The 14590-nt window shown below is 39.1% G+C and overlaps 1 protein-coding gene across 2 annotated transcripts in view; it reads right to left on the bottom strand.

Moving 5' to 3' along the window:
• STXBP4 (syntaxin binding protein 4) overlaps positions 1-14590 on the bottom strand; it is a 135824-nt gene that overhangs the window by 94721 nt on the left and 26513 nt on the right. For both annotated transcript variants that reach the window (XM_065415521.1, XM_065415520.1), the window contains 4 exons: positions 14021-14153; positions 6493-6599; positions 5910-6099; positions 3231-3309 (listed from right to left, as the gene is read on the bottom strand). In XM_065415521.1, the coding sequence (XP_065271593.1) occupies positions 3231-3309; positions 5910-6099; positions 6493-6599; positions 14021-14153 (509 nt within the window). The remainder of the gene's footprint in view (positions 1-3230; positions 3310-5909; positions 6100-6492; positions 6600-14020; positions 14154-14590) is intronic.

The raw sequence follows: 14590 nt of genomic DNA, 5'->3' as shown, positions 1-14590 counted from the left end.
TAGGGATCTTGCCTGGAGTGAATCCCTTCTGGCTTCTCCTCTTGCCTAGTGGGAATGGGAAACTCCCCTTCTCTGGGGCCTGTCCACCCACTGTGCCCCTCCTCCCATGCCCCTCCTTACCGATAAGAGTGTAACAATTTCCATAATTTAAACAATGCCTTAATACATTAGGATTCGGCTGCAGTTGTTTATTTTCCCTTACGTGCAAATTATAAATTCTGGGGAAAAGTGAGTCCAAAATTATAAGCAGCCAACACAAAAGATTTCACACCTACAGATTTCTTTTGCAGAGAAAACAATACAGGAAAAATCAACTATAGCTTTGCCAGAGTGCTCTGGCTTTCTCAGTCTGTTGGAGAAACATCTCAGTACACCAGGAAAATAGCAGGAGGCTCTTCAGGGCCTTTGACTGCTGGCTATATGCACTGCAGCAAATGTGTAGCTTCACTTAGATTTTAGATGCACTAACATTTTATTTAAAATAGAACAAACAATAAATCCACTTGCTGAGTTTTTGCAGAGGGCTAGGTACAAAGAGGGACATGCTATGGACAGGCTCATCAATGTGAAGTTCTTAAATTCCCTAATTTGGAAAGGAATTCAAAACACTTCTTATTAAAAGGCTGAAATTCTGAGAAACAATCACATATTAACTAGTGTTCTTAATTAGTTCTTCGTCCTATTTTATTATTTCATCAAGATGGAGACTGAGATGGGCTCAAACCAAAATCTGCATCTGAAAACCTCAGGACTCTGCAGCTTGGGACCATCTCCAAAACACAGAATAGAAACAAAACAAAAAAACAAAACAAAACTGGATTTTGTAATTCATAAAATATCTGTTTCCAAGCTCAAACTAATTTATATTCTCCATATGTGCTCAACAAAACATCTTTTTGGAAACCTGTAACACTAATACTGTTGGCATACTACATTAAATTCTAAAGACAGCAGGCTACATCCTAAGCTAGAGTAAATCGGTATAGCTCCCCTGAAGTCAGTGTGTGCATACTAAGCTCACAAAACTATTGGGTCATTGGCTTTATGCATGAATTTTTTCAAGCACATCTCAAAGTTACGCTGATTTTTCTTAATCACAGCAATTTTTGATCCAAGAGCTTGGATCTTTGTCTCACATTAGCGTTGAAGAAGAGGTGTGTGACAGAAGTAGCAGTTTCAGTCAAGGACATGTTGTCAAATGAGAATGGAACAAAGGAAGCCCAGAGATAGCATACGGGATAGTATAGTACAGATTGTACAGCAACTGGTAGAGCCACCTTGTTTATGTTGTAATACACTGTAGACTTCTTAGTCCCTTTTAAAATATCATTAGGAATCGGTTCCCATGGGGACTGTCCTTGGCAAATGAATTTTTTGTGGTGGAGACGCAGGGACAAATGTCCAAAACAGAGGTCTAGGTTCGCAGCTGGTATAAACTGATGTAGTGTCACTGACTTCATCTGATTTAATCCAATTAATTCAATTCTATTTGTGGATTGAAGCCAATGAAGTTTCACCAGCTGAGAATCTGGCCCTCACTAAACTGCACGTTAGAGAGCCACAAAGCGGGTGAGGTAATATCTTTTACTGAACCAACTTCTGTTGGTGAGAGGACAAGCTTTCAAGCTTCCACAGGGCTCTTCTTCAGTGAAGAAGTTCTTTGTAAACTCGAAAACGTGTCTTTCTCACCAACAGAAGTTGATCCAATAAAAGAGTATCTCATCCACCTTGCCTCTCTAATATCCTGGGACCAACATGGCTACAACTAAACTGCATGTGTCAATCCTGAAGAATGGGCACTTAGACCCATAATTACTCATTATGCTCACTAAGCCAACCGCTTGGGATGGCTGAATTTTCCCCCCATAGTATATGAATGGGGTAGGGGAAGGATGACTTTACCACATATGTCCAAAATCTTTAACTGTGATCAAAATAGATATAGGGCCCCACTGTTTTGAGCAGGGAGGGAAGGGGATATTTTCATCCCTATTAAGCCCCCAAACACTGTATTTTGTCTCTTGCATAGATCTCTCATTTAAAAATACATTGAGAAGTCTGGATCCCGAAAAGATCCCAAAAAGATGTGGCTCAGCTCACATGTATCCCCTCCTTTTAACTAAAAAAGAAGCCCTACACGGTAGGTCAAAGGAGCCTTTGTCTTGTAATGCTTCTGATCTAATCTAGTCATGGTAGTTTTCATGGGCAATATGATCAAGAGGTCTGATTATTTAACTCAAGCTGTATGAAATACTGTGACCTCTCCAGTTCCAAAAGTTGGTATTCAGCCAGTTAACCCCTTAGGGAATCTCTCTACTTATGCAAAGTTGGTCAAGATCCCAATCAGACTGCTTCATTTGGAATTAGGGTATCTACTATGGGTCACGTTAATCTCTAGTGCAATTTAGGTAATGTCAGTGAAGTGACATTACGGTCCTCTGTGTTGGTCCTCCCTCTCTTGACAAATTAGACAGGAGTTCTTGGTCATGTGGACTGATCAATTAGAGAAGCAGATGTAATGAACACACTGCCCCCATTTGTACCAACTGAGTGGTAAGAGGGCTCCAGGTTTACTGCATAGCAGTACAGAGCACAACCATTAGTGTAGCCATACTTGACACCAATGTAAGTGTGTATGTCATGCCTGTGCGTTTTCATTGTTCATAAATACTATACAAATAATCTCACTGAGGGATTTATCACTGTCAAGTCAGATCTAGTTGTTGTGAAAGATCAGATCTCTGATTATTTTTCCTTCAGCACCTCCAAAATATATATCTAGAGATGTGATTATCACATATAAGCCACTTTAACAATTATGTTCCTAAAATAAAAAAAAACTGCCCTCCTTAAAAAAAAAAATACACACAATATATTTCTACAGCATTTTATCAAACTGAGAAAGCACTGTTTCTATGGCAACCTAGTCTTGATTTATATGTGAGTCTTCATTATCTGGTTTCAACTGAATCTATTGATTACTATTGCTGTACTGAAACGTTATGTTCATTTATCTTTGTTTAGTTTCAACTATTTGTCCAAGAAACTGTCCAACGTAAATTATATTTGACAGGGATTGTTGAACAATCCATTCATCTTAGCTTTTTATTCACTGCTAGAAAAATGGCCCAACAACCCTTCCTTAAAGCCTAGTAAATCACATTGTGTACTACTTTCTGTGGAAGAGTAATTGCAAAAAATAAGGGGAAAAAAATTAAATAAGCCTTTACCAGTAGAAGACACATCAGCAGGGCTGCTGTCTGCAGAAGTAATTGGAGATTGTTCTCTTTTCTTGAATCCCGTTTTCATCTATGAAAGAAAATCACAAGTCATGAAATGACATTTGCTAAAGTAGGTCAAAGACCAGACTAGAAACATATGTTAACCTTTAAAAAAATGGGTGGCTGGGTAGATTAAAACAATACTGGAAGGATACTGAAGCCAAAAACCAATGTTACATTTAAACTCTTACAGGCACAATAAAAAGCAATGACATTCAGAATGTAAAGGCTACTGTGGTATACCCACTGTGCCTAAGCACTACAGAGTACTTTTTATATGGTACTATTTAAAAAGTAATTGAAGCCAATGTAAACTTGCTTTGTCTGAGGTGTAGCCCACATTGATGATTTTACGGCTTTTAAAGAGTTGTTTTTCAATTCAGAAAGCATATGTGATGTTTATTACATAGATATTTTAATAAAAAGCCCATAAATTAGACATTTTATTAGAAAACTTATTATGGATCATTACTGATGAGGTTTGTACTAAAAGTGTCAAACCTAGTGCTGAAACAGAAGAGGGCCACTTTGCCACATATTTAATAGGGTGCAGTATACTGTAAATCATTTAAAATATTAGAAAAACTTCTATAGCAGATAAACACTTGCTCTGGTTGTTTTACAGGGCTTGTTTTCCCCTCATCTTGTTTTCTGCACCTGAATTTTAGTGCTGGTGAAAGCTGCAAAAGTGACTGTCTTTCATGGTGTATCCAATTTTTGCCTCTTTGCCAAGACTATTGGCAGATGGGGCATTAGTTCAAAATGGAACAGGGAAATGGACTGATACCAAAGTAATTAGGTATAGCCTCCTGAACATCAAATAACAGTGGGTCATTAGGGACCACAGCTGAACTTGACCTGGTAAGCTATAGTTGAAAGGCTCTGTCCCTCTGGCAGAGCCGTAAGTGTATACAAACTTAGCATTACACAATAGCAATATAAAAAACATGGTAATATTTTCTAGTCTCTGAGGTTCATTATCTGCAGAATAACCATCACAATGAACACCAAAAAAGAGTGGCTGCACCCTACATAGGATGTTTCTGAAAAGGAATACAAAGGCATCTATTTCAAATATGGACTCAGGGGAACCATCTCCTTTGACTACATAGTCTAAAAGATAACTTTATAATTCCAGCTTATTCAAATAGAATATTTTGTTCACCTCTAAAAAGAACTATAAATTAAATATATTTTAAAAAAGACAGAAAACAGAGGTCTGTTCTAAAATAGTCAGCTTTCTCTGGTCTTCAAAACTTTCACACCATCGCACACTAAAATAGTTTCGTCTGCACTAACGATGTGCTACATTAATTAAGTATCGGGGGTAGCCGTGTTAGTCTGTATCTACAAAAACAACAAGGAGTCTGGTGGCACCTTAAAGACTAACAGATTTATTTGGGCATAAGCTTTCTGATGGTGTCGCCAGAGTAGATATGGGGACAGAGTAGGCAACGAGGTTTGCTACAGGGATTGGTTCCTGGGTTGGTGTTTCTGTGGTGTGGTGTGTAGTTGCTGGTGAGTATTTGCTTCAGGTTGGGGGGTTGTCTGTAAGCGAGGACTGGCCTGCCTCCCAAGGTCTGTGAGAGTGAGGGATCATTTTCCAGAATAGGTTGTAGATCGTGGATAATGCGCTGGAGAGGTTTTAGCTGGGGGCTGTATGTGATGGCCAGTGGTGACAGTCCGTCCGCAAAAGAATAAATGGACACAAATCGGACATCAGGAATGGTAACATACAAAAGCCAGTAAGTGAACACTTCAATCTCCCTTCAATCTCTTCAACAATTGTACATGGCTTCACGTAATTCTCATTTTTCGGTTTAAGTTGTATATCGGGGGTAGGCAACCTATGGCACGTGTGCCAAAGGCGGCACGCGAGCTGATTTTCAGGGGCACTCACACTGCCCAGGTCCTGGCCACAGGTCCGGGGGGCTCTGCATTTTAATTTAATTTTAAATGAAGCTTCTTAAACATTTGAAAAGCCTTATTTACTTTACCTACAACAATAGTTTAGTTATATATTATAGACTTATAGAAAGAGACCTTCTAAAAACGTTAAAATGTATTACTGGCACGCGAAACCTTAAATCAGAGTGAATAAATGAAGACTCGGCTCACCACTTCTGAAAGGTTGCTGACCCCTGTTGTATATAAACCCCTATGTTATGGTAATAAGCACTGTAAAAAAAAAATCTTTAAATAATAGATTATTCTTCTTCACTATTTACTAATATTCAAAATCTCCTCCATATCTGAAATATAAAATGGAAATGGTTAGATATTATTTATTTTTTCAAAAGAAGAATTTGACAACCTAGGGTCACAATTAAGATTTAATTGAGAAGTGAGATGACCAATCAACTAATGATTTCAGCTAATATTCTCATTCCATTGGCCAGTACTGTTGATTCTAGAGAGATCTTACACATCTACCAGAAAGCTCCCAGGAATACCACAGGAAAGTGCATGTTCTGAGGAGGGGTCCAATCACTTACTTACTGGAATGGTAACTACATGCCATTAATCTAATACTAAAATATGGAAAAAAGTTGCAATAGGATTTCTTTAATTTAGAAAATTAATCTCTTATTTGGCTTATCTTAAAACAAGAGACAAGACTGTACTCACAGTGTAGGGTGTGGACACCTTTGAAGCCGGATTCTCATTAGGAGGTAAAAGAAGATTAAACACGAGTCGTGTCTGTTGCTGTCCACATCCAGCAGCAGATGTCAAGAGACTGCCAGGACTTTGAGGATTTTCAAAGTAACTGGGAAAAACTCTTTGTCTGATAAAAGCGATCTCCCAGGCAAATTCAGATCTAAATTTAAAAATAAATGGTTTACATATATTATATGCAACACTGTTCATAAAATGATAAAGCAGCCTTGCAAAATTCTACTTGTCCAAGCCCCATTGGGGTGAGAATTTTTTTGACACTTGTTTTTATTTCATTCCTCATCATCAGTTATGAAGGTGAAGGACAGGTGACTAGCATTTGTGACTGAGCTAGTAAATTTTCCTAACAATTTTGCATCACTTAGATTGGTAACATATTTGAGCTTTTTTATAGTAATATGAGTATTTAATATTTCAGAGGCATGAACTTGTCTTCTTACTTCAACCACGTTTCACAAAATATTTCAAACTACTCAAAAGAAAACTTGTACAAGATTTCACTTTGGGGGTTTAGCTGTTGTAGTACAATAATTACCTCAGCTTTGTTCTGTTGATTATACTTTTTGCTTCTTCATAGGAGACTCCAATCATTGATTCCTTGTTTATGGATACAAGCTGGTCTCCAGGCTTCAGTCGTCCATCCTAACCAGTAACAATAAAGAATCCAAGTGTGGCATTCTGTATTGATTGTTGATGAAGATGCAACTGAAACAATTTTCTAATTGCAACAGTTTAACATGTACTTTTGAACCTATGAATTTAAGAAACAGTCAAGGCTGTCCAGACTTTCTGCCTGGACCAATATGTTTAATCTGTAAATTAGTAGTTTCCATTGGTAATATACATCTTTTGTGCTGCTGCTTAGTAGAATAACTATGCAATGAAAGAACGTGTTGTATGTGCTAGATTTCAAAAGACACAAAGAAACAATCAATACTATATTTAACAATTTGGTTCTATAAATCAGTATCAAACATTCAAAAATTGTTACCGTGCAGAAAAGCTATGGATGCACCAGACTCACTATTATAACTGCTTTGAGGGAAAAATATGCTGACCAATTTTTCCAACCACCCAACTATATACTATTCATTTTTAATAAACACTATATTATTAATTGCCTGACAACCAGAGAATCATAGAAATGTAGGATTCAAAGTCATCTAGTCCAGTCCTGCCTCAGTGCAGGGAACTAAGGGTATGTCTACACTACAGGATTAATCCGAATTTATATAATTCGAATTTAGGAAACCGATTTTATAAATTCGAATGTATTCGGCCACACTAGGCACCATTAATTCGGTGGTGTGCGTCCAAGCTACCGTAGTAGCATCGATTTCCAGAGCGTTGCATTGTGGGTAGCCAATAACATCTAATTGCCAATAACATCGAATTGCGGCCACACTAACCTTAATTCGGATTAACAATACCGATTTTGACACTACTCCTCTCGTCGAGGAGGAGTACAGAAATCGAATTAAAGGGCTCTTTAATTCGAATTAAATGGCTTCGTTGTGTGGACGGGTCAAGCGTTAATTCGAATTAAAGCAGCTAAATCCGAATTAAAGTCGTAGTGTAGACCAGGCCTAAGTATTAACTAGACCATCCTTGACAGGTCTTTGTCTAACCTGTTCTTAAAAACCTCCAGTAACAGAGATTCCACAACCTCCCTTAGGCAATTTGTTCCTGTGCTTAACTACCCTTACAGTTAGGAATTTTTCCTAATGTCTAATCTAAATCTCCCTTGCTGCAATTTCAGCCCATTATTTCTTGTCCTGTCCTACAGGAATCTCAAGCATAGCTCACCTGGTCTAGCTGTTCCATTTTTATATAATTTTTTTTTCAGTTGTGAGAGGAGCCGACCACCCCATTTTGTCCAATTTGTTTGCCTGTGCTGCAGGCTGTTTGTTTTTAGATTCAGACTTTTTGCTTTGCTACCACGTAAGTAAGACAAAGGATAACATAGCCACTATATGTCTGATTTCCATGATGGCTTGAGTAAGCATGAGAACCTCAGTCAGTCAGTTGTTTAGCCTTTCACTTATCATTGAAATGAATAATAAAATGGCTATGGACTCTGACTACACAACACTTTTCAATTAGTTGGTTAGCACTTCTTCATAATATACCAGAATTTGCCTTTAACCAATGTATGGCCCTAATCCTGACATTTTTCTCACTGTGGTTAGACCCCTTGTGTTGACACAGAATCCCTCTGGAATCAACATGGCTCCCATGCAGGCAAACTGCTCTGAATGAATGGAACAAGTTGCAGGATTAGAATCCCAACATGGCAGGTACTATATGCTGCTGACATAGATTATATCAAAGTTCAATTACTTGAACATTCACAACAAAGTTCTCAAATATGGAATGAACACGTGTCTGTCTACGACAGGTGTTAAAGGAATTTAACGTTTGTAAAACACAAATTATGGAAATATTGCTGACAAAGAATCCATCTCTGAATTGAAATTCATCAGCTGAAATCGTTCTGTTTCTACAGCGATGTGAGTCAGTATAAAAGCTCTGACAAGATAAGATAGATAAGATGTCAGTGGCATTACAACAGGAATGAATTTGCTATAAAAATTCAACCACAGACAAGAGTTTTTCCAGCCTGGAATAACAACCTGACTATGAGAAGTTTCTCTACCAGTTAAATCATCTCTGAGCTCGATTAATTTGTATTCAAAGAAGCCACCCTTCAGAGCTATTCCAAGGACTTTTCAGGCACTCCTGAATCAGACTGATCTGAACAAGGGAGGAGAGACTAAGGGCTTGTCTACACTGGCACTTTACAGTGTTGCAACTTTTTTGCTCGGGGTGTACAAAAACACCCCCCTGAGCGCAGCACGTTTCAGCGCTGTAAAACGGCAGTGTAGACAGTGTTCCAGCACTGGGAGCTATGCCTCTCATGGAGGTCGGTTTTTATAGCGCTAGGAGAGCGCTCTCCCAGCACTCTGCCGCGACTACACAAGCCACGTTAAAGCACTGCCGCGGCTTTAACGTGGCCAGTGTAGAGTAGCCCTAACTTCATCGATGGAGGCAGAAGAGAACTGTAGGAATAAGAACAACAACATTATCTGTTTTTTGCAGTGCTGTAGCCATGTTAGTCCCAAGATATTAGAGAAACAAGGTGGGTGAGATAATATCACTTCTGTTGGTGAGAGAGACAAGCTTTTGAGCTGCACAGATCAGGTCTGGAAGAGGGACTCAGTGTCACAGCTAAATACAAGGTGGAATGGATTGTTTAGAATAAGTAGTTAACACATATTCTAAGGGACCTTTTAAACTGAAGTGGCTCATTAGGAAAAACTTTTTCACAAGAGGGTGGTGAAGCACTGGAATGGGTTACCTAGGGAGGTGGTGGAATCTCCTTCCTTAGAGGTTTTTAAGGTCAGGCTTGACAAAGCCCTGGCTGGGATGATTTAGTTGGGAATTGGTCCTGCTTTGAGCAGGGGGTTGGACTAGATGACCTCCTGAGGTCCCTTCCAACCCTGATATTCTATGATTAACATGTCTGGAGTCATAGGACAAAAAAGGAGGCTTAGTGGGTGATAGGCTCATCTTTTGAAGGTAAAGATTGCATCATGGAACAGGCCACCCAAATACCCCAAGAGAACCTGTTTCAATACGGGGAGGGGGGCGGGGGAAATGGAAAAAAACCCCTCTCCAACCACACAACCCTAGTCGTCACGTACTACCTCACACTGAAACCCATACAGGGTATCATTTAGCAATTCCAACCCTTACTCGATGGGGGACTATACTCTGCAAGAAAACTTTCCCAACCCCCTCTTTTGGCCTTCAAACACCCCCCTCCCCCACAACCTCATCATCAGAAGCAAGCTCCTCACAGACCAGGCCACATCAACAAAAAGCAGCACCAGACTCTGCCTGAATAACAGATGCAAAACCTGTAGATGTATCTCCACTGCTACAATGATCAATACCTCCCACAACACGCTTTTCAAGATCCATGGATCCTATGCCTATCACAACATGGGGTGTACTTCAGCCAGTGCACTATATGCCCCAACAAAAACTATGTGGGTGAAACCAGACAATCACTATGCTCTTGGATGAACTCTCACAGAAAAATGATAAAAGACAAAAACACCATATCACCTATGGTGAACACTTTTTACAAAGCGATCACTCTGACCTCTCTGTCCTCATGCTCAAAGGAAACCTGCACAACACCTTCAAAAGACAAGCCTAGGTGCTTAAATTTATAACTTTACTAGATGCTAAAAATCATGGTCTTAATAAAAACATTGGGTTTATGGCTTATTACAACAATCTCTAACCCTTTCCCCCCCTACTACTGAAGAGGTTTTAATGGGCCTCTTCAGCTTGAGTTGTCCCTTCGAATATATACCTCTACCCCGATATAACACGAATTTGGATATAACGCGGTAAAGCAGCACTCCAGGGGGGCGGAGCTGCGCACTCCAGCGGATCAAAGCAAGTTCGATATTACGCGGTTTCACCTATAACGCGGTACGATTTTTTGGCTCCCGAGGACAGCGTTATATCGGGGTAGAGGTGTATGTTAACTAGTTATGTTAAACAATCTCTTCCACCTTGTATTTAGCTGTGATACTGAGGGCAGGTCTACAAATTTAAATCGGCACAGATGCACCTATGCAGCTGTAGCGGGTCTGGTGAAGACGCTCTTAGTCGATGGGAGAGAGCTTTCCTGTTGACATAACTCCACCTCCGCAACGGGAGAAGCAGATTGATCTGCAACTTTCTGCAAACATAGAGGCATACCACATTTCTGTTACAGACAGTCATAAGACAACACTTTAAAAAAGGGGGCCTGAATTCTCATTTACACTGAAGTCCTTTTACTCTCTTCTGGCAGTGTAAATGGGCCTTAGAGTGGGCATAAATCACAGTATAATTGAGAATTCACTTGAGAATTATTAATCATTCTGTATATTGTCATACTTTTTTCTAGCTTACGCTTATAGATTGTAAAATTACTATATTTCACTAATATATGGCAAAAAAATATACACATTCAAGATGCACCTGTGTTTCTGAACCTATACGTAATTAATTGCATGGAAAATTTGGAAGATCTGAAATACAAAATTCTACCTTCATTCAATTTTTTAATATTTCATAAAAAATCCCCAGAAAAAATAAAATGTTGAAATTAGTAAACCTACATATGCTGGCCTGAGAAGGAACAAATATATAAAATTTTATAACATACATATATTTATATTTTAGCTGCTTGAACACTATGATTTTATAACACATTATATTGTGTTGTTTAATATTTGTCTTTGACCACAAAGATAAACAGCTTGTTTTTTATTAGCCGCCAGTGTACAAAAATACCAACTGCAATGCTGCCCTCTGGTGGCTCACATGGCAAACATCACATTTTAAATTGAGAAATTTCAAGAAGATGAGGATTTAAATACAGCCTCAAATTTTGACTGTTTGAACTGTATTAGTGTTACAGTACAGTTTGAAAATAAATGACCTAATCTTGCTCCAACTGACCACAACAGTGAAGGAATGGGCACTAAATTACACGGGTTAAGACGGTAAAATGTTTTTGGTAGCTATAACAAAACAAGACTGAATAAAGAAGAATCACTGTTATCCATAAATAAGCAGTTTTAAGGTAGCATTCCAATTTGCTCCCTGATCTGCAGTCTGGCCTTAACCTGCCCTCCCTTTCTGTACCTACAAATCTGTGGTCACAAATAACCACAGGCAGAATTTTGAGGGCACAAATCATTGCAGGTGCAATTAATGTTGTTAAACATTCATGCCTTTGCTTTGCAGACACAATCAATATTTACATGTCAAAATGTCCCACTGTTGTATGCAGTGTTGTAGCTGTGTCAGTTCCAGAATAGTAAAGAGACAAGGTAGGTGAAATAATATCTTTTATTGAATCAGCTTCTGTTGGTGAGAGAGACAAGCTTTTGAGCTTACACAGAGCTCTTCTTGTGGTCTGGGAAACTTTATCAATCCTCATTCTGAAAGGAAACCTACACAACACTTTCAAAAGACGAGCCAGGGGCTTAAATTCATAACTTTGCTAGACGCTAAAAATCATGGACTGAGCAGAGACACTGGATTTATGACTTATTACAACAATCTATAAGCCACTAAAAACCATCCCCGCCCAACTGCTTCCCCCCTGCCCCTTTCTATTCCTCCTTATGACTGGAGGGATGTTCACCTGGAATGGTCCCTTGAAATATGTGTTCACTACTTATGCTAAACAATCTATTCCACTTGGTATTTAGCTGTTATATTCTGATTAAGGTCATGTCTACACTACAAAATTAATGACAGGTTTCAGAGTAGCAGACGTGTTAGTCTGTATCCGCAAAAAGAACAGGAGTACTTGTGGCACCTTAGAGATTAAAAAATGTATTTGAGCATAAGTTTTCGTGGGCTACAGCCCACTTCATCAGTAGCCCACGAAAGCTTATGCTCAAATAAATTTGTTAGTCTCTAAGGTGCCACAAGTACTCCTACTACAAAATTAAGTCAACCTAACTTACATCGGCATACAGCCACCGCAGTAATTACATTGCTTGGGTGTGTGTACACTTGGCTCCTTGTGTCGGTGGTGCACGTCCTCACCAGGAGTGCTTGTATCGACCATACTGTCAGTGTGGGACAGCTCCTGAAAGCCAGAAACAATCGACGTAAGTAATGTAGTGTCTACACTGACACTGCGTTGACCTAAACACATCAGCCTCGACTCTACGCTGCTCGTGGAGGTGGAGTTAAGTTGGCGTAGTGGGGCAGTTACATTGTCTGGAGCAAAATTTAAGTGTAGATGCTTCCATAGTTAGGTCAACATAAGCTGCCTTGCATTGACCTAACTCTGTAATGTAGATCAGACCTAAATTTCCAAGACCTGAAGAAGAGCTCTGTGAAAGCTTGTCTCTCACACCAGCAGACGTTGGTCCAATAAAAGATATTACCTCACCCTCCTTGTTTCTAAAATGACCCACATCACACTTATGAATAGCCCTGGGTTCAAAAAGAGAGGCTATGTTTAGAAAATCCAGCTCTGAAAACTGAAATGTTTGTGATTTATTAGTCCCCCTTGTCCATTACATACTTTCAGTGATGCAATATACAGTATGCAAAGAGTTCAGTATAACTTTTAATTATTTGTCCGATAGGATATTCCCTTTATTCTGGCCTGGCAATAGCTAATGTTTGAGTCTCAACTGGGAAAAAATTGATTGGTTTTGTGATCAAGGAAAATGACAGGATATCAGGAGATCTGAGTTCTAATTGCAGCTCTGCCACATACACGTGTGACCTTGGCTGAGCAAATCACAACTTTTCTGTCTCAATCTTCTCATGTAGAAGATGTGGATAATGATTCCTATCTACGTCATACCTTAGTTCACCTTAGTGGCAATCAACTGCAATGGTGATGAGTGCAGGATGGTTAAAAGGGCCATTCTGCTGATACAAAATGGCATAGAAAATGGGAGAAGGAAAGAAGTGCAGAAGTTTGTGCCTATGACCACTAAGCTTCTTTAAAGGAGATCAAGCATATGCTCCCAACTAGTATGTAGCTGCCTGGGATCCTGACCGCCAGCCAGCCCCAACTTTAACATTGGCCACCAACTAGCCTCAATCCTATAACCCTGTGCCAGCTGTGGCATGCCAGCAGGAACAACTGGATTCCTTTCCTAGTTTTCTCCTGAGTGCCCTGTAAGCCTTCTGACTACCACATTGACGCATGGAGGAGAAGGAGGAAAGAGGATATCTACACACACTTGCCTTCTCCTTCCCATACAGGGTAGTCAACACAAGGGACAATTTGACCCTTGATAGGATATTCTACTAAAGGCGATGCCACTGTCTAAAAAAAGTCTAGTGTCGCCTATCAGAACACTGTTTTTTAGATCTGGCTTGCTGCTAGCATAGCAAGTCAAAGTAGATCAATCTTGATGTTGGAGAGCATTTATACGGAGGTTGGTACTACATAAAGAAAAAAATGGAGCTGCATGGGAAGGAACTATGAATAAAAAAGAGGACTTTATAATATCTACCTTATGACAGTCACCTCCAGGGATAACTTCTTGAATATATACCAAGGGACCTTCATTTCTGTTAATTCCTCCCACAATGTTCAAGCCCAGGCCTGTTCCCTTGGAAACAGTGATAATCTGAAATGCACTATCACTAGGAGAAAAAAAAAAAGAAGAAGAAAATTAGCATTAAAAGGTCAGTTATACAGTCTGTGGAGCTTGAAAAAAGCAGCAATGAAGACCCATGTGCAATATTTCTCTTGTTGGTTTCACATAAGTGTTGCAACAATTAGTTTGACATAAATGGCTGACATTTAATCAGGAGATTCATACAGTCCACATTCTACTCAATACAAAATTACTAATTTCAATACTAATTTAAGCAATTACAAATAGGATGTCAAGTTAAACTAAGCATTAAAGCAGTGCTATATACACTGATAGAATTAAAGTGTGTCTAATTCTCTATTTCATTAGAGACATTACCATATTTCTAGGGAAGTGAAAGTAATCATAAAAATGCATTCAACTGGAAAGTTTCACATGTCACCTTTCTCTTTTTAAAATCACTTTAAATAAAAGTATTTTGTG

This window comes from Emys orbicularis, chromosome 13, assembly GCF_028017835.1.
Source record: "Emys orbicularis isolate rEmyOrb1 chromosome 13, rEmyOrb1.hap1, whole genome shotgun sequence".
In the NCBI taxonomy this organism is placed as follows: domain Eukaryota; kingdom Metazoa; phylum Chordata; order Testudines; family Emydidae; genus Emys; species Emys orbicularis.
This window is presented reverse-complemented; position numbering and strand designations above follow the sequence as displayed.